This window comes from Perna viridis, chromosome 1 (assembly GCF_037379345.1).
Source record: "Perna viridis isolate PV_CMFRI_1.1 ecotype Kerala chromosome 1, ASM3737934v1, whole genome shotgun sequence".
NCBI classification, from domain to species: Eukaryota; Metazoa; Mollusca; class Bivalvia; order Mytilida; family Mytilidae; genus Perna; species Perna viridis.
Window position 1 is genome coordinate 62,191,743 of NC_142445.1, and position 21,754 is coordinate 62,213,496.

Consider the following 21,754-nt stretch of genomic DNA (forward strand, 5'->3'; position numbering starts at 1 on the left):
AATTAGATTTTCTCCTTAATGATTTTCACAAAGGGAAAATTGTTTATATTTAACTGAATAATTCATATATATGACCAAAATCATGCAAACTCATACGTTGATGATTTTGACGTCCATGCGATTTTATACTAGTCTGTTGGTATAAATCAATAAAACAATTTTTTGTTATTGTGGTTTATCTATAGAACATGAATCGGTTTTAAAACTTTTTCAATTATAAACTTCGGATATTTTCTTTCTTTGCTGTATATAAGTTTTCACTTTTTAACTTTCAATTAAAATCCATTTCATATAGCTTGAATTGAATCTATAAGACAACACACGAACCGCAATTTCAAAATGAACGTATACGCGATTATACATAAAAAAAGTAGAAAAACTCTGAGCATTCGTGTGGCTCTCGTAGTTATACCCCTTTCCTCTTTAGAAATCATAAAGGAAACCATAAAGTCATTCAAATGGGCAAAGAAAACAAAAAAGGAGATGCCCAATATCATCATTTGATAAAGTATGAGTATATGTGTGAAAGTTTCATTGAATTCAAATCTGCGGTTAAAGAGGAGTTTGGGATTAGTAGATCGTGTCCTTTGGTCGACCAATGACAAGGTCCATGTTTTGTACCAGGAAACCCCGAAAGTTATTGAGATGGAAACAGAAAGTATTAAACAATATCTAACGAAACAGCTATTTTAGAGGAGTCACTGATTAGAGGATGTTCCTCCTTTGGTCGACATATGACAAAGTCAGTGTAAGAGGTGCATAATATTAATTGTGTCCTGTGATAAAGAAAGTGTGAAAGTTTGATCAAGTTATATAATGCCTTTCGGATTCGAAGATGGTTCTCCTAAGTTGACCAAAGACAAAGACCGTGTTATGTATCATGATATCCCAAAAGTCAGTGAGATGGGGAAAAAGGGGTATACAATGGCATCATATGATAATGAATGAATTTCATTAAATTCTATTTAGAGGTTTGATAGTAGTTGTGGATTAGAACTTAGGACGTACAGACAGACAGGATGTTCGCTATATACCTGCCACTTGAAAAGTGATGGGGGCTTAAAAATAAAAATCTAATTCTCTTTAATTTGTTAATTTGTACAATTTTTAAATTTTTGTTTACATATTGTTTTTCATCAAGCCAAATCACATGCAAATTTAGTTACCTGCTGGAGTGTTATCGCTCAGTATATGACTGGTTGTAATACTATACTTGCTTTTTGATTTATACCCACAATTATTGAACAGATGTTAAAAGCATAAATATGCCAACCTAATTTTGAAAGGTTTAAAATTGCTATATCAATTTTTAATTGGACGCTTTGTAAAGTCAGTCCAAATTCAGCTTAGATTTCCAGGTTGACATTTAAATACACGCAATTGTCCTTTTAAGGCGGGCATAAAGTATCTAGGAGTATTAAAGCCTTAGCATTGCATAGCCTGACAATTCTTGAAAGTCTTGAAACTGGGAAGTTTAGCCCAAGAGTTGTTTATTGAACATGACATGAGCAATAGACTTTCATGGTTAGAATATTTAGCTGTCGGCCAATGTGGCCTGCAAAGAAAAATGTAAAAATATAAATGTTTTGCGCCAATTTGGCAGAATGAACAGATTTGGATTCCGTTTTGCACTAAGGTTTTATGATATGCATGAGTAAATAACAGAAAAAAAAAACAAAAACAAAAACAAAAGGTTTCGTTGGTGAGGTATGCTTATATTTACTTATATATTATGCAATATTCAAGTTGATTTGGTCAAGTTTATTTTCAGGGCAGAATTTAAAATAAACCGATCATACCCCTTACCACTTACAAAATAATGAAATGCATTTTTCTTCTTTAGTTTGTTGTTGTAATATCACGCCAAGAGTTTGGGTCTATTACAAAACATGGAGCTAAATATGTGCTGGACCCAAATTTATGAAGTGCCCTGGTAGATGTATGTACCAATAGTCGTGAAAATCAATCAGATCAGAAAGTTTGAAATTTCCATTTAGTTTCTCCTGCTTGTTTTTTTTTTATATTAGAGGTTTCGAGTTTATTGACAATCAGCTTCATCAACTGTAAGCGATTGTTATTACATTGATTAGGGGGAATAAATTCATGTTTGCTTCTATTTGTTAACATTTTCATTACCGAAATGAGTTTGGTTTGTTACGGAAATGCATATTTGGTGTTTGTCTGATCTGGAAAACCTTGCAATAACATTTTTCAACTCTATCAAGTTTATTTAGCAATCTTTGAAGTTTTGAGAAATTAATTGCTTAGCTTATGTGTCAGATAATCAATTTTAGAACTTCTAAATCCTCTTCAAATCCCTGAATTGCAGAAACTGTCAACTCGGTGAGCAGGTCTATCAATCCGATAAAGAAATCATCTATTGTAATTAATTGGGCAACTTGACTCTAAGAATACTGAAACGGCTAATTTCCAGATCTCTTGAGTTAATATCTAGTTAGTGAACTGCCGAAATGCCAAAAGAAAATGTAATACACTATCATTCAGTCATTAAAACAGCAGAACAATTGAATGCATTCGTTTCATCATTCAGGAATATTCTGTTTTGAATCCAAATTCAAAAGACATTGTTAGGTACAAACAAGAGGTAAATTCTATAGAGGAATACTTCGTATCTAAATCAACCAAGTGTGCAGACTCTGATTAGGTTCATAGCAAAAACTTTTCATGTTCAAGATATAAAGTCCTTTAAATCAATAAGAATATCAAAACGGTTAATACCCTCCTGAAGTTTTCACAAAACTCATCCATGATTATAATATGAAGGTTGCGTTCCTTGTATGGACAATATTTTTCTCTATGTTCCCTTTTTCTTCCAATACTCAATCTTTCTGTTATCAATTTTCAATCATCTACTCTTGGCGAATTCTCTCTTCTTTAATGTGAATAAAAAGAAATAACTTTTCTTATTTTATGTGTTTACACATTTATGGACATTTTTCTTGTGGTATTTGCATAGGCTGAACTTTTCTAAGGCAACTTTAAAACTGCTCTTCCAAAAAAACTTATGATAATTTGAATGAGTTTTTCAAGAACTATATGAGAACCGGTTTTATTGAATTTATAGATCTTGAAAAGTTGATCAAAAAGATACAATTTTTGTCAAAGTAATTTTTCGAAAATAATTGCTGCCATGACTAAAAATGAGATATGAGTATGGGTCTCTTTTCATTTTATCGACGTCTTTCTTTCTTCATCATTTACGAGTTTTCCTAAGTCAATCAATTTTTCTAAGCCTTTTATGCATTGGCTGTTGTGTAGTTGGCTGATTTGTTAATTCCTAGCAGTGAAACTAGAATGCTTACATACACTTTTTGTCCAATTTATCATTCCAAGTTTGTTTTAAATTGTGTGTATTCAACTGGTCAGTAATCGATTTTCAACATAGTTTTAGACTTATTAATACCATCTGTTAACTCATTTCATGTTCATTTATTGCACATTTGATTACTAACGGTTTTGTTTTCACGCAACTAACATTCACTTGTATTGCAGGAACCAGTTCAGTATCAACCAACTGCTGATAATAACAATATCCCAAGGTGCACTATTGAAATGAAGACAATTGTTCGTCAGAACAGTAACACTAGCACTGATACATTCAATAGTTGCCTGACTCAACCACCAAACAGTCCGTTGAACCAATCTATCAAGAGTACTGCTAACATTTTATGTAGTCCCACTTGCAAAACAATATGTGGGAAACTCGCTTCTAATGCTCAACATAATTTATATATCAACCCAATGGACGAAAGTTTAAGAACAATAAATTCGGAATTATACGATACAGACCTTACGGGTACTTGTGATAATAGTTCGTTGGAGAAAAAGGACTCCGGCCAACTATTGGTTAAAAATGCATTTCCGGATCCGCCAGTCAGCCAATCGAATCAAGTGATACAAAAACTGAATGAAGGTTTCACGACAACTTGGCAGCTAAGTCAACAATCTAATCCAGACGATGTTCGAAATTCTGACTTTAAGCCTTCTAGTACTGTACCGCTTGGCAATCCAAAGAGGTCAAGCCTTAAAAGACATAAATCAGAGACTTGTGAAAAACATCCACATTTTAGTGATATTAAAGAGCGCAACTTTTCATCAACCGATAATCTCCATTCAGAATGCTCCTCATCAAAAAATAAAAGCACAAAATTTCGAAAGGCTGTATCACTTGCAAGTAAACTTCATTCTAGTCCGTCAACTGGAAGGAAACTTGCCAATTATCATCTCATCGGCAACCCACAGTCAGGTAACAGGAGTAGATGTTGTTACCACTTGCTTTCACTTTCTTGCTCATTGTGTTTCTTTGTGTTGAACAAAAAAGAGTAGATACACTAAAAAAAAACATTTTATCCTTTTTCGGCTTAATATCGCAGAAAAATAATGTTTTAAATATTTATTAAATCTATAAAAAAAAAAGTTAAACGTTAAGCTTAATCGGAGTGCTAAAATTTCAGTGATGTCGGAAACGAATGATGTGATAAGAGTTTATTCTAGTTCAGGTAATTCATTCTGATATTATTAAATAATTGATATGAACCGTTTACTTTCTTACATTCGTTTCTTGTACAAACTGTATTCGTTAACTAAAGTTCTATCATGGTCCTTGTTGGCTATTCTAACGTTGAAGTATCCGTTTATATCCGTTTCTTAAAAATATCAGACACTTAAAGACCCTAATTTTATATTTACATAGTAAGTTCTTGTCTTGTGTGATGCTATATGGTTTCCTTGCATCTTTCATAGACTAGCCTGCACTTGACGATAGAATAGTTTGCACAAAATTTTTATGAATGTGAATATTCTTAGACATTTTTAAAGATTTACAAAACATAAGATCTTTTTGCATGCAAAATTATTTTGTCTTTCAGACGAAACGTTTCTCCTTTACTGAGTGAAGAATAATTCCATTTGCTGAGAGAAAAAGACAGATTTCAGGTGCGATACATTGGTGTGACCCGTGCTGCGTGTACAAAATCCGCCATTTACCCACTGCCTTTTATCTTCTCAGCTTTGATTAGCTTTTCACCTGGCTTCGGTCCTGTTTTTAGTTTATTCGATGTATTTTGTTCTTTGTATTTATGTTTTCCCATGAAAAAGAAATCACAATTTCATGCAGATTGAAAGCAAAGTCTTTAACTCCACAAAAAAAAACTTTTAACGTTTCAGTATTTTCATATTACTTTTTTTTTGCAAAGCATGCTGGCTGCTAAATGTATAATATAACTCCATGCTTAAATTTTTTTTCTCCGCTTTAATGCCTCCTATTCCATAAGATATGTCAAACATTCGGTGTCTTGACTTTCTAGCTGTATACTGCTCCCCGCTTTCGTCTTTGGTCACACCAGTGTTTGCATTTTCCTGAAACAGAATTCTCCTCTCCTTTGTGTTCAAACTCTATATCGAACCACATTCAGATGAACCTTGCTTTTGTTGTGGTAATTCTGTTGAATGCTTTTTGCTTTGATTGTTATATATATTTACATTTATCAAAGTAGTTTTACATACAAGACAAGTAATCAGCAAAACACTATCTAAATATGCAAAAAAAATAATCATAATAATCATAAAACGATACATTAAATTATAAATCACTTTAAAAATGTTTTCAATATTACAAACTTTGACTGGTATGTTCTACTAGTATTAGCCAGTAGAGAAAAATAATCTTCTTGTTATAAAACTTTACCAAAAATACAACGAGATAGTCATTGAAGCAAAAGTATCATTTTGAATCCACATGGGATGTTAATTCTTTTCAATTAAACACAGTCTCGGGTTGTTTGTGTCAAACACTATGATGAAAAATTCCGTATATCTTGGATTGTACAAGAATGACTAATGTATCAATTAAAGGTAGCATTAAATTAGAATTATGGGAAAATTATCGTTGAAGATGTTTGATGAATAAGTAACGACGCGAAGCGCATCCAATGTTCATTAAAGTTCATCTGGTAGTCGTCAGAACTCTTTCATGTCCAGAAATCAAACAAAGTATCATTTACTTAAACATCAAACTACCAATGTACTCGGACAAATAAAAGATACGAACTTTAGTGGAATTAAACTCACGTGCTTTTTCTACGAAAATAGATTTACCGCCATTCATTGAACTGCTTGATAAGCATACATTTTGTCGTATTTTTACCCCAAATTCGTTTTATTTCGCTTGTTTTTTTTACCTGTGTGTAGAATTTTAAAAATATTTATACTTCTGTATGTTACGCCTTTTCCATGTACACAACATTCCATTCCTTTATATATCTGAAGGGGAAACAGATTTACTCTATTTATCTGATATAGTTTAATTTCTCTATGAGATATGGAATGGTTTAAACATAAGTAATGAACGTAAGTAAATCGAAAACAGAAAATCAAAAAATTGAGACAAACTATCATTAATCAAACTTGAAACTTAAAACTAAACTAAGTAAAATTGGCTAGTATTTGAACACGGTGTATTCTTTTTTTTTTTAGGAAATTTAGATTTTGGAAAGAAAAAAAATACAAAATCCAGAAGCAGTAGCAGCTCACCATTATATGAACAACCACCGACAAAGAAAAGACCTTTGAAAAAAGATATTCTTCAAAATATTTTAAGTGACAAAGATGCTCAGAAAACTCAAGTCATTGACGATGATGTATTTCTTCCTGATAACAACCACATCAATCAAGCAACCCCTAATATACTGTCAGGACTTGGTAACTCTTTTGACAAAGACGGCAATGACATGAGTGGAAAATATGTTACCAGTCCAAGTTCTCCTAACTCTACAGATTATACCGGAAGTCATAGTATTGGAGAGTTGGATTTCAGTGATAGCTTGGCAAACCAACATAAGATATCAAATTGGCAATGCGACGGACCACCTTGGCAAAACGATACTAGTCCATCAGACAATTTAGATGTAGACGAAAGTATCCCTGGCTCAAATTCTTGTGATTATTCTCCATCAGACATGAGTTTTTCTTCTCATAATTTTAATAGGCTATCTCCTCTTGACAATGAAAATCCAGAATCAAAATCCAATGCTGACCAAAGAGATTACCCGAATTCAAATACCAATCAAAGTACTGCTGTACCATTCGATGCTTTAATTAATAACTTCAGACGACAACATTCCGACGACAGTGAAAAAGATCCATATACGTCGGCTAATGCAAGTGGCTGATACGTTAAGCAAAAACCAAGAGGTAACTGAAAAATAGGGTCAATGTACGTAATAGAATAAACATAATACTTAAATAAACACCTTAAACTTTAAGCTTAATTCTATCCATTACGTTGCACATAAAATTTGCACATTTCCGTGTTTTTGAACTCGAGAAGAATGTTCGGTTACAAACACTAATGAATGCGTAAATTCTATTAGAGTATTGTATTTATAAACTATGGACAGACGATTTCATTATAATTTTGCTGTAAGAATCTTTTGACAATATGGCTTATTATTTTTTTTCAAATGAACATAAAAAAACCCTATTACACAACAAAAGACATCAATAATGGACATTCGTTGAAATATGGCTTGTTTTATTAACTATATTATGCAGAAATGTGATAGTAATATATGTTTTTTTTATTTATAGTGGGACCAACAGAGAGCGTGGCTAAGGTGGCTAAATGTGTTACAATAGCGGATCTTTCCGGAAAGCATTTGTGTGGATGGACTTTGAAAAAGACATCTCACCATATGTGTGTTTTTCACAAACAAAATGATAATTAGTTTACCTGGCATATAGATTGCGATAATATGTGAAAAATTCAATGCTTCGAAAGTCAGCGCTTATAAATTATGGGATCTGTCTCCTATGAAAATATTTAACAGAATCACTTCGGTTGTCAATACAGAACGAATGTCCACAAAAATTAATACTTGTTACCCTCTACCATCCCTGAGTATTTTTTTATTCGTGTTTTTTTTTTATTCATAAAAAACTCAAGTGAATTTTGCAATTACAAAATAAATTAAGGTCACAATGGAAACTATAGTAAGCCCAATTGAATTTACTCTAATTTTCCCTTGGTGGTATTTGTATACGGTATGTTTGAAGATTACTGTTATACCAGGCCTTCCATGGTAAAAAAAGGTATGCATTTTCTGTGATATAGAACGTATTTGTATTTGTATTTGATTGTAAAAACATAGCAAAATGATAAGTCTAAAGAAAATCTATTGATTAAAAACCAGTTACTTTGAGTGTTTGGAACTACTGATAAAACAACAAAAACAACTACTTTGCACAATGTTGGCCAAGGCCAATAAATTAAAGAAGTTGCAGTTAACACTTGTTGCTTTAGACCATTTCATATACATATATTCCAAGCAAATTGAAATTATTCTATAAATGGTTGGAAAGAAAATCATTCGGAAAAAAACTATGAATTGCTAGTTTGTGAAGGGAAGGGGTCTTTGCAAGCTAAGCTTACCAGTCCTGACAGTGATGACCCTTGATTTTCAACCAAACGTTGAACCGAGAAATAAGTCAAAATTTTGAACAAAAGTACAATATATTTATTTATTAATGCACAATATTTTTTTCTTACTACTGTATTTGTGTACAAGCTAGTATTGTTAATGATAGTTGAATTTTGTTATAAATATGTATCTTTACACTTATGTATGTGATGTTTTCTTACACATTATGACTGTGATAACTGCTATATGAAACCAAATGAGTAACACGTATGTATGAATGAATGATGACTTTTCCGTTTTTTTTCATAATTTACATCAGTTGGATTTGATTAAGGGTAGGATTTGTGTGCTTACAAAAATAAATCAAATATATCTAGTCATGTGATCTTTAACATCATTTGAGCAGGTTGGTTACTTTTCAAAGCATCGTTTTTCATAAATCAAGGACAGTCAAAACATGTCATTGTGACATTTGTGTGGCTATTTTAATTATTTCTTATCATCTGTTTTGTTTTATGCAAGTGTTACAAATAAATGCACAGTTTTCTGTACATTTAATGCTAGGACACCACGTGGAAATATAAGTAATACGATATTGTCTTTTAAGGACAATGAATTAAGAGGTTCAAAGAAAATTATTGCTTAATGCATTTAAGTTATTAATGTTTTCATAAGTTGTCTTCCTTTGAATCCTTGCCATTTGATTCTTTGTTTCTTTATTTTCTCAACCACTTGTTAGTTTTCTAATATTTAATCACCTTTATAAATTCGTTGTAATCATTGCATTATAAAATATTGTTAGATTTACCAAATCTGTGAATAAAACAATTTGCTTTACTTGATCACGTTTCCTGTAAGAGAGACTAATTGTTACAATACATATTAAATACATTAAATAGGTTTTGTGGCGTTTTTACCACGGTCTGTATTTAAATTATTAAAATATTGCTGTTACTTCAAACTAACAAACATATGGATATTGTCATCATTTGTCATCTACATATAATATGCAACACTATGATTACACGATGAACTTTTTGATATAGTTACCAGTTTTGTGTACACAGAATATTGTGAATGTATGCTGTATTTATCAGAGAATTTGAACTCGACTTGTTACGTATGGTGTTTCAAGTTCAACTCTTTTACCTCATTCTACCATATTTATGTAGGGAGATCTGATTCCCTTGTATCTTGTATCATATCTCGTTATTGCCAAATATATCAAAATCATTGTTTGACGCTGATTTTTAAAAAGTGATAATAACCATGCAATGTATTGAAGGAAATCATATAAGTAATCGTATTTATCTACATTCCTTTTTTTGCTGTTTTTCAAACGCAGGTTTATTTAATTTCAAACAAAATGTTCAATATTTCACGTTCTGGATTCATAAAAAATGCGTAAGAACACAGAATAGACAGGGTATCCCTGTCTTAATCCATTTCTCATGTTTAATGAATGTTCTCATCGTTGATTGCATATTTTTACCTAAGATTATTATAATTATTATTATTAGATATAATATTGAAATTAGTGTGTTTTATATGTGAGTTTTTACTATTTGAGTAAATGTACTTTTATTCAAACTAGGTCATTGAAGTTTTATTCTAGACACATACGATTCAAATAAATGAGAAATATTTGACAGCTTTTTTTATTCTATTGACACTTACTAAATTTAGGTACGAACTACAAAAAATACAACAAAATGTAATTATAATACGCAAATTTTCTATGAATAGCAGCACGAAACTTGGTCCGCTACAAATTGAAAAAAAATAAGTACAGTAAAAATTTCAAAACCGAAGCCTGCATAATCAGAAAACATGTCTAAATTAAACACTTTTAATGTGCCTTTATTTAAATTTAAACCGTTTTAAAACCTTGGTATGATTGATTGTTGGGCTTTAACCCCGAGCAGCAAAATTTCAGCTATTAAACCTTGGTAAAACACCTGTCTAAACAAAATCATATTTGAAAGAGTTTTACTGCATATACATAATAATTGTGATTGTTGAGATACTTAGTTGAAATAACTTAATCATAAAGCATTTTATAATGAACTGAAAAAATGCAGATCAGTTACGTCACACAAAGAATGCTACTACATCACGATGTGCACAACGTATTTGGATAACATACGGTGGTAATTTCAGTTCATTTTGTGCATTATCGAAATTTATTTGCAGTTCGACAGTCTTAAATATGGAGCAACATCTATTCATAAGTTGCATGTCGCTGTCATTAACATTTCAGAGATATGGCAGACCCATCTCAGTTATTAGAAAAAATAACTTCACTCGTCATATTTGTTTTTTTTTTTTCGAAGACATGAAATGAACATCTCAACATGTCTTTCAATAAAAGCAGACGCAAACCTTATCGGTGCACCAAATCTTAGTTATTGTAGACTCTTGGTTGCTCATTTTTAAATTTGTGTTGGTTTCGGTCAAGTTCTGTTGTATTTTGTCTGTTTTCTTTGATTTCCTCAAACTCCATAAATATCTGCGTAACAGACTTCTGAATCAGAGGTATGAGGAAATGAGAGTAATGATTGCTTTTTTGTAATTTTTTTTTTTTTTTTTTTTTTTTATTTTATGCTGAAGTAACCGCTAATTTATCGATTATGACGCAATAGCATGAATATGTTATTTAATTCACGCCGCAATGGAAGAGGGGGGTTTAGGCTAAAAACCACTAATACCACTTTCCATAGGCTTCTATGCTAATTTCACAATATTCAATGGCTTCTCTGGACTTTACCTTAACTTTAACCTGCACAGGACTATATATCGGCATGATTCTACATATGTCAGCTCACAATCCTCATAATGCCATGTGGGGTTAGCAGACTTGCAGTGCAGTACTGGTCACCGGAAGTGAAGTGTCTATAAATAGCATGGGAAATCCCAGTGTTTTCACAAGATAGGGGTATATTTAGAAATCATTATGGAGATTAGGCTTCACTTCACAAGAAGCAAAATGCACCTATAAAATGTACAGAAATGTTTTTCCTTTCAGAAACTGTTTAATTTTTTTAAATGAGATGAGAATTTTTTTCACAGCACTATGAGGAACAGGGGTAATTTCTGCGTAGGACTTTTTGCGTACGTTCCAAATGCTCATTGGTTGAATTGGTGGTCTGTAACCTTTAGTGCGCTGTAAAACCTAGATTGAACCCATCATTCCGTTTAATACCGGTATGTCTGTATCAAGTCAGGACCATTGTGGTACCAGTTGCTCGGGCGGTGTAATATCTATTTGTTAGAATTGTTTTAGACTTGATTATGGATCGGATTTGTGTGCGGTAATTTTTTTGTTACGCTTATTCATCAATTAAAAGATTTTTTTATCTATCTATCACAGTTTTCAAACTACTAAAAAAACGTAATATTTCGACTTTCAAGGGCAACTATGTTGGAAAGTTAACTACATTATACATATTGTACATGTAATGACTTCATCCCGTTACTTCCTGTTCTTTTGAAATGGCTTTCATTGATTTTGTTTTTTGTTTGTTTTGTTTTATTTTGTTTTTTGTTTTTTTCTTGTTTTGTTTTGTTTTGTTTTGTTTTGTTTTTTTGTTTTTTTGTTTTGCTTGCACGGAATGCTTGCACACAATCCTAATGGGGAACATGGAGACGTACGATTTGCAAGTGATCAGCACGTGATCAGCTTAAATCGGGTGTGTTTGACATTCTAAGAGTGCCTATTGTTACACTTTGTTTTTCATTACATTAATTCGGTACAATATATAAAGTAAAATATTTGAGGCTATTTACATCATTTCTTTAAAATTGTGTTGGGACTTTATATTATCCTAACACAAGTTCAAGATTCTTGTCTGGTAATGTTGTCTACAGCTTTTCAAAAACATTCACAATTATAGATGTATCTTTAAAATATTCTCCCAATAGCATTGAATGATATGTTGTCGTCTGACACGATAGGCTTTGAAGAATTATACTAACAAACACACCTGCATGGTTGATAAAACAAGCCTAGAAAAGCTCTCTAAATTGTAAATTCAGCGACATTTCTAATGGAAGTTTGTGGGCGTTTAACGAGTAAAATGTCGATAAAATTTACTAGACAGAATCGTTAACATACAACCATATAGAAGTTTGCAACTAAAAGCAGACATCACGGTACAATCTAAAAACGTTAAATGGGTAGTTTGTGATTTAGATGAAGAGGTATTTACATCAAAATTGTTCCAATTTGTTATGAAAAGTTGCCGTTAAGGATCCTTTACTGTCTCAGAAAGATAGAGTCGGTAAATTTTGGAAAGAAATTGGTGGTCATATAGACAGCTGTACTCTAACACGAAAAGAAAAAAAAATGTTTTCTTAATGTTGACTTTTCAAATAGTAAATTGGATAAAATCAGTAAGCTCTTAAACTTGCAAGTTGCAAACTTGTTCTTTAATAATCATAGCATTACTTGTTTTCTTCGTTTAAATCGTTATGAAGCTTGAGCTGAATTGCACTAGAATGACTCATAGTCGTAAAGAATAAATTAAATGATTTGTCCATTTCTCTTTAAAAAAAATATTTATAAGATGATAATTAATTGTAAGAAAACAATGCCATCGTCATCAAATGGAGTATGTATTGGCATCACAAACTAATCACAGAAACTTTTCTCCTAAAATGAGAAAAAAACGTCCATCTCATTTTTAGTTCCCCAGGCGTCGGTTTCACACTTACGACTTTTTGTGAAACCGACGCCTGTTCTTAACCCTTTGAGTGCCAAGGCTTTTCCTTTATTTTGCCAAGGAAGAATTTGAAGATTCAAATTCAACTGTCCTGCCTATAACGTCGACAATAACCTAACGTCACAAGAAAGGGTACAACGGCGGGGTGATCGAAGGAAGAAAGAAATAGACATAAACTATAGTCGGCGTCACATAAATAACATACTGTTAAAATTTGAATAAAAATATTTTCTACGACTTTATTGACACCTACCGTCGTTTAAATTGTCTTAAATGACTTGCTCATTCGTTTAGCCAAACGGCTTCTTCCCTAAACATTGAATCGTTAAATTCCGGTCAGATTTTAATTCTAGGTGGCAATATTTACATTGTAAAAAGTCGGCCATGTTTACAGTGATCGGGTTGCTAGGAGATGTTGTTTACGTTTAAATGGTTTGTCCAAAAACCGAAGAACCCAGAATGCAATTCGGCGTTATTTCGGATATCTCGGATTTATTTTACGCGAACAACGTATAATACCGAGAAGTTGATCAAGCAGACGATTGTCACCGGAGTTCGACGGGAACTTACGCACTTCGTTTGTAAACAAATCGTCCCGTAAAAACCAACATGGCGGATATTAGTATGGGATTTTCCCGTAAGGATTTGTTACGCATGATTTAAGCTAATAAGCGACTTGTTTTTGAGAAGCTATTTGGCTAAACGAATGAGCAAGTCATTTAAGACAATTTAAACGACGGTTGGTGTCAATAAAGTCGTAGAAAATATTTTTATTCAAATTTTAACAGTATGTTATTTATGTGACGCCGAGTATAGTCATCATTTGGATGTTTTCGAATATATTTTATACTGTCAAGTTGTCAACTTAGAACATATACGCATTGACGTTCTTACGTAATAAAAAGTTACCCAAAAATATTTTAAAAAAAAGTAAAAAAAACGTAAAAAAGAATATAATTAGACATTTCACGAGAAGTGTTTTCAACTTGTCGATTTTCTAAATACATCTTCTTTACCACATTAAACCTTTTTAATACTTAAGCCCATAGTTAGCACACAAAAAGATTTTACAAGCCACTATTTATACACTGATATTTATTTGAAAAGGGTATAATAAGCTATTAAAACATCTAAGAAGTAAGTTGAATGTCATATCCATTCTCCTTAAATAAGTACAGTTTAAAAAACAAATAGAAGTAATATTGATAAACAACCTAGTTATTTTATTCGGGACATTGAAAGGAATCCTAAAAAAAAATTGTAAAACCTCTAGGAAATAAATAACCTTCATGCCAATGTTCTCTTTTCCCTAATCAGGGAATACTTTGGCGCTAGTAGATCTGAGAAGATTAATTTTCGTAATCATATGTTCAGCTGACAAAATGTTCCGTGCAATCGATGTAAACTTTGAGTAAAATCATTGTACAATATTTGCGATTTTATTAACGAAAAAATACATGTGCATAATGTATAGTTGAAATTATCATTATTTTTTCTGTTTTGCTTTTTTGTTATTTCTTTTACACTTTTTTTTCTATTTTTCCCTGTACGAATACATGAAGAATACTTCTTGATTTAAGTAGATTGCACTGAAGGTAAAAACAAAGAGAAGTAAATAAAATGTGAATATTTGATCAATAGATAACAATGAGTAGAAATAAGAAAAAAATTTGCAAGGATTTTTTTTACGTTGTTTTAATATGTAGTCTACCCTGTTAAGCACCCCACAAATCATCACGTTCAGAACTGTGACGTCAATGACATCATTGCAGAACAATCGACTTGCTGAATGTGTAGGCAACATTTGCTAAGTTTATATATAGGTTCTTGGCAAAATACGGGAGTATGAAAAGACTATGTATAGGCTCTTTGGCATAGTAAGGGTTAAAGGTCATGTGAACTTTTGTTATCACTTGGCGTTCGTCATCGTCGTCGTCTGCCGTCCGTCGATAACTTTTCATTAAAATTCTTCTTTGAAACCATTCAGTCGATTATTACCTTATTTGCTCCTTTAGTTTTAGTGAAAGAGTAATCAAGGGAACCAAGGTTATAGCGGTAATCAAAAGAATGTAATCCAGGGACAAAGACCAGACATGGAAAACAGACATACACAACAAAGAATATAAAGCAACTAAAATCATACATACAAAGTAACAAAAGCAAATGAGCAACTCGGACTTCACTAAAACTGGGAGCACGGACCAAGTGCACCGGTAGGGTAAGCGTCCTCTGTTTTTCTAGAAACATCCGCCGAGTTGCTCATAAAAAGTCAAGTCCGGGGTAGACAAATTAAAAGTTTTATTGATTATAAGGATCAAACGTAAAAAAATGGCCACCATTATTATTTTTAGACCACAGGGGTCAAGTCACCAATTTTTACTTATCACTTAAAAACTATAAGAGATATTGGTAAATTAAAGTGACTCCCCTTCTTCTGCTTGGAAAGTTCTACAAAAGTCTGTATTGGTTAAAAGTTTTCTGGCGACTCCATGTTACAGCTATTGGCTTTGAAAGGTGAAAAATTACTTTAATTAAACCACGTTTTTATCGTTTATAGACTCAAACAAGCATTGGTAGAGATCATATATGATGGTACAAGTAAAACGCTACAGTTGATAGGACCATTATACAGCTGAAAAGGAAAGCCGGTAATGATGTTCGTTAGTAACGTAATCTGCGATAACGTCGCATTACATCTGCTACACTTTCCAATATCCTCCAGCGCTCGACAAGTGCGAGGAATTTCTCTGAAGTTAAAACCTTTGATTGATTGATTGCTCAATTGTTGGGGTTTAACGCCCGAGCAGCAATATTTCAGCTATATTCAGGCGATGAACATGAAATGTTCTTTCATATTATAGGTGTGCTGGGGTAAACTGTTCTGGGTAGGAAATATCGGAAGATAAGTACGTGGGAAGCCATTTGTTTAAATTTGCTTCAATTTCAACGATGATAGTCTGAAGTAATTGTAAATCTACAAGTGCACGTCCAAGTATTTTTTCTGAGACTGCTTTTTGCAAGTCCAACTAGCTTTTCAAAGAAGCCCCCGTATCAAGGAGCGCGTTGTTTGATAAACTTCCACGTTGTTTCATACTAGCTTAATTGGTCGTGTCACGTATTTGATCGTGTAAATCTCTTGATTTCCTCAGCGACGGAAGCAAAAGTAGTGACATTACCTGACATTATCAGACGTGGGATGAATGTACGACTCACAAATCGTCTGAATACGAGAAGACATGTTTCTTCCTTTAAATCTTATACAATTCCCAAATGAACTGCTCGGCCGTTAGCGCACGTAAATAGGCATATGTAGGCTTTGCGGATTTGTCCATTCTCGTCTTTTGTATGCAATGCTCCACTGAAATAAACACCAGTAACGGAAAACAGTGGTTCTAAGGTAGTACAATACAGTTAGGTCATTTCTAAAAATTTGGTTTCATTTAGTTGAAATAAAGCTGTTTTGAGGCAGTCCACACAGACATTTCTAGTGTTTTGTAATAAAAAAGTGCATATTGTTTAAATCATTGGTGTATGGAGGTTCAAGTCATTTATAAGTAATTTAGTGATTATTCTTATGAAATCCAGTAGCCATGGTAACATACTGAAAAAAATATAATTGAGTTTTAGTACAAATCAGGGGTGCCTTTCCAAAACTAACAGCCAAATACTATGTTTTATAAAATATCAAGCACTTAGACACTACCACAGGATGAAAGCATGTATGGAGTAAATGGAAAAAAAGATAAAAATAATAAGACCCTTTTCGATTCATTCTCTCACAATTTTAGTCCCAAAAATTCGTGCGAAATAAGGTATTTTGAAAATCAGCCATCTGATGCTGAGGAGAGAACCTAATACGGCAGGGGACTGAAACGTTCCGGATACCATATTTCATTTAAATTACACCTGTTTACCATAACATATATTACATCAGTCTATGTATAAATGCTTATCTACATTTAAACAATATATTTACCAAATTTCAATTTTTAATTTTAAAATTTGACCGGGGTAACAGTGCGCCTTAATATAACTGTATAGTGCACCCTGATAAAAGTCTGCCAGTCGGAAGTGGTGGTGGAGCAAGTACGCGGTAGCATTTCCGGAAACTTTCCGGCAAGTAATACATTTCTGTAATATTAATCTGACTTCGTATCTACCAGACGGTATCCATCGATGTTGCAAGTCAATGTCGCTCCAACTCCGGAATAAAGATTCTTTGTGTGAGTGTCACGTACAAGTATGTTTTGGTGGTAGTAGAATGGGTAATCAAGGGAACCAAGGTTATAGCGGAAATCAAAAGATTGTAATTCACATTACATACACAACAAAAAACTGAGAGCATGGACCAGGTGCACCGGTAGGGTAAGCGTCCTCTGCTTTTCTAGAAACACCCGCCAAGTTGCTCATAAAATGTCAACTCCGGGGTAGACAAACGAGGAAAGGAAAACTATGACTCGTTGAATAAATTAGTTTTCATGGTGCAGATGGATACACCATAACGATCCACGAGTTTATGATGACGGCCATAAAACTTTTGTAGTGATGACTTCAATTTGTAACACAACCCTGTTCCAGAAGCCTATTTGTTAGAATTCTAGTGCGATACAAAAAGTCTGCATAGCCTCGGCAAGCTCTGGCATAACGTACGAGTTGTGATATGAACACTCGATACGCAGGTACTAAAGGGAAGTTGCCACAGATGAAAGGAAAGTGTTGAATGGAAAGTCATCAAGGTTTGTCGTAAAGTTTGGTCAAAGAACTTTCTTTCGGTAGCGGCGCGTTGTTCATTCTTCTTCTATAACATACCAATCCTAAATTGTCAAGATATAACATCAATTGGTTTGCCGAGTCAGGCTGTCGAGTATGTCTCCATCTTTGAACGGCCTTTGTCAAGTCTATGGCCGCTAGATCTATTACATGTGATTCTAAGTTTTCTCTCTGACATTTTCTTTCTTTGTTGTGACATTTTTGTTTTTCGAATTTCAATACGTAGGCTAAAATACAATATTGTTGAAGGAAGTCCTCTTTTCGATATTATCAGTATAGTATTTACGTTTTCATTTATTTTATTAATGTAGTCAGATGTACACTTCCGTTAACACTCATCTGATCAGTTTCTCTTATTCGGCAACCAGATTGGTCCATGTTTCCATTACGTACCTGAGTTGAACTGCTAAAAAGCTAACCTTATTGAAAGTAAGGACTATGTTGCGTCGGGGCAATACTTCCACCCGAACACGGATATTAGTTCTTTTATTTCGGCTATACGCTTCGATATAAAAGTTTTTAGTCTATTCTTGGATGAAAACCTGTGTAGAACGAATTGACTGCGTGTCCATAGTATACAATGGTGGATTTTTTGTAAGATTGTCAATGCATGAGATACTAGTCTTGCTCTTACAAGTACTGTCAAAAGTTCTTTCAAGTATTATTTTTTTCAAATGTTGATTGATGTTGATCCATTTTGCTGTGGTTGATTCTGTCAATATTTCGCCCCAGCTGAATTTATCAGTCAATAGTTGTTGTAGAAAAGTCGTACTACGGATGGTTACGAGACTAAGCATTCAAAGCAGATCATACATTTTCGGAGATATTCTAAGAATTTATTATTTTGTCACATGATTATGGGTCTGTTTGTATTGTGTCTCTGATTCCACAGTGGATGTTGTCATCGCTTACCTTCCATCTATGCTGCTTCTAAGTGTGATGACAGTTGATCGTGATCGTCTCTCCGTGTTATTAGCAGTGTATTTCGAACCATTATATACTATGCTCTCTGATCTGTTGTTCTCTAAGTAGTCTGTCTGAGTCCGGTCTTCGGACTCGGGTGTAGTGACTCGAATTTTTAAAAAAAAAATTATATTTCGCTAGGTTTTTCTTTATCTTAAACAAGAATGTTCATCATGGATTCTGCGTTTCCTCTGTTAGATAGATTACTTGGCCCGGAGAATTCGCCTCTACAATAACTTTGAGTTTAAACTTACTGTGACAATAGCGTTTTTCAGGTGAACTTGTGACGCAGTAGTACAATGCATTGCTGTTGTGGATTTTTCGTTGGATTATGTGCCACTCCACAAAAATGCATGGTCTCCTTCTAATATCCGCTGTACTCTGTTACGTGTACTTTGTAGTGCTAGCTTTTTATTGTTTTGTACAGTACTAGTTTTTATTAGATTAACAGTACTGGGAAACGATGGTTTACTGGATTGCACGCCTATTGTGTGTCCTCTCTCTATAATGCCATTTTCTCGAAGTTCATTAAGGGTCTAATCACTTAAACAAGGTGCGCACGGATTCTAGACGGAATTTTGTTGAGGAAAACTTGTGTAAAAACAGCTCCGTACGCATCCAAATATGTGTTGCCCGAATCGCTGGCTCTGTTATATTTGTATTTGTGAGGAGAAATCCCGATACTGTTTTTAAGATTCATTTTTGAACGAGGACTTCAGATAATTATTTTTTTGGGAATCTGTAAGGGAGTAATTTTTGTGGATTGCAGCATCGTACGAATCACAAAACTCTCGCCAGTGTAGAATGTTGGCCGTCAAATTTTGCTAACTCTTACTTCGGAGGTTTATGAAATGTTGTGCCAATACTGGGAATGAATAATGGCCTATGCAATTAACGATATAGAAGCTTAGTTTTTTTTATAATCAAAACTTTCAACTAAAGGATTGAGGATTGTCTGGGGAATTAGGTCAGGGCGAGTGATGGGTGTGGGTAGTGAGTGAAACTTACAAAACTTCATTTCCAAGTTAATAGATCATCCATCTGTTTCTGTAATCTCATTTTTTTTCTTTTCCACAATTAAATCTAGAATTATCCAAAGCTGATCGTTGTCGAGTTCTCCTCTGATTATCCCTCCCTCGAATTTCTTCAATAACTTCGTCATTGCACTCCATTGTCCCGTTCTCGAAGACTAACATTTTCTTTCCTGGCGGTCACGGCACCAAACTAATATCGTATATAGACTTAAACACGCGTTGGAAGATTGGATATTATGGATCAAGTAAAAACGTTACAGTTGATGGGAATACTTATACATTTTATAAGGAAAACCGGTAATGGCGTTCGTTAGTAACGTACCAGCGATGACGTGGCATTACATGTACAATGTAGTTAACTTTCCAACATTTTTGAACTTGAAAGGCGAAATAAGATGCTTTTGTGTAGTCTCAAAAATTTAAAGAGAGAAAAAACTTAATTGATGAATAAGGGTAACAACAAATCCGATCCATAATCAAGTCAAGTCCAAAACAAATGTGACAAAATACATTACACCACCGGAGCACCTGGTACTTCAATGGTCCTGACTTGGTACAGGCATTTCAAGCGAAATAGTGGTTAAATCTAGGTGTTACAGCACTTAACCTCCCTCTTCTATTGCGGCGTGAATACACCGGAGACATAATCGTTAAATTAGCGGTAACAACAGCACAAAGAACAATAAAACAATCATTATTCATTATTTTAGGAGAAACTGAGAAACCAAGACTGATATCTAAAAAAAAGAAATTTGATAAGAGGCCTTTTGATATGCATTTCCTAATACCCTTGATTCAGGAGTTTGTTACGCAGATATTTATGGCGTTTAAGGAAATCAGAGTAGTTAGTACTTGCTCTAGCGTAGCGAATCAAATATGAAATACAAACACCATATTCAGGAGATGAAGTTATATTGGTACATAGGTAAGGAAAATTTACAATACTGAAATTAAAATCGTCTTTTTTTCAAAAATCGAAGTGCTGAGATGACCACTGTTGTCAACTTCGAGATGTAGGTAAAAAAAAGATGTATAACAAGCAGTTTCTGTAGTCTCCTTAGTCTCGAGTACTGAAGGTAACCATTTACCAAATGGACAAAACATCATCAGTATATCTGTATGTAAAGTTAAATGATTAAGTAGCTTTTATATTTGTATTCTTTACGAGATTTTGAAGAAATTCACATTCGTATGAATATAAAAACAAATCAGCCAGGAGAGAAACACAGTTAGTGTCCACTGGAATGCAAACTTCTTGTTGTAAAATAGCTTCTCCAAATGTGACAAGTATGTTATCAGTGAGGAAATCAAGCATGTCGAAAACCTGCTTTTCTGCTTTGCACAGTTTACCATTCTGCGATCTTTTAGAACAATATGTGGATTTGTAACCAAGAGCAACATAATTTCTCGAATCAGCAATTAAAAGATTTTCGAATAATTCCTTACAATTTTTCATGTGGCAACGTAGTGTAAAGAGTTAAGATTTAAAAATTTTCCGAAAAGCTGAGGGATTTTATGTTTTGAAGTAAATCTTTGATCCTTATGATAAGTCCTACAAAAGTGTTCATTCCTTGTGAGTGTGTGTGTGTCCTTGAAAGGCGAAAAATAACGATTTTTGAAATGTTGTCCAATTATCTATAAGATAAGCAAAAAAAACCTGTCGATCGATGAAATAATCCTTCTGATAAAGTCTACTAATCTCTATAGGGTCCAAATTGTATGATGATACCTTGTTAGTTAATACCCTTGAAAGGCAGGTTTTTTTTTGTTGCTTAAAACCACTTTTCCAGTGTTAGAAAACGATAGCAGATTGGCGGTTAATGTTAAC

The 21,754-nt window shown here is 33.4% G+C and overlaps 1 protein-coding gene across 8 annotated transcripts in view; it reads left to right on the forward strand.

Annotated features, from left to right (window-relative positions):
* Window positions 1-10,087, forward strand: part of LOC148629743 (potassium voltage-gated channel subfamily B member 1-like) — a 123,105-nt gene extending 113,018 nt beyond the window's left edge. For 6 of the 8 annotated variants that reach the window (XM_088556366.1, XM_088556377.1, XM_088556380.1 and 3 more), the window contains 3 exons: window positions 3,514-4,267; window positions 6,496-7,212; window positions 7,609-10,087. In XM_088556366.1, coding sequence (XP_088412492.1) covers window positions 3,514-4,267; window positions 6,496-7,190 — 1,449 coding nt within the window. In that variant the 3' untranslated portion in view covers window positions 7,191-7,212; window positions 7,609-10,087. Of the gene's footprint in view, window positions 1-3,513; window positions 4,268-4,889; window positions 4,957-6,495; window positions 7,235-7,608 lie in introns of those variants that run through there. The other 2 variants (XM_088556408.1, XM_088556371.1) reach the window with 2 other exon arrangements.
* The last annotated feature ends 11,667 nt before the right edge of the window (window positions 10,088-21,754 follow it).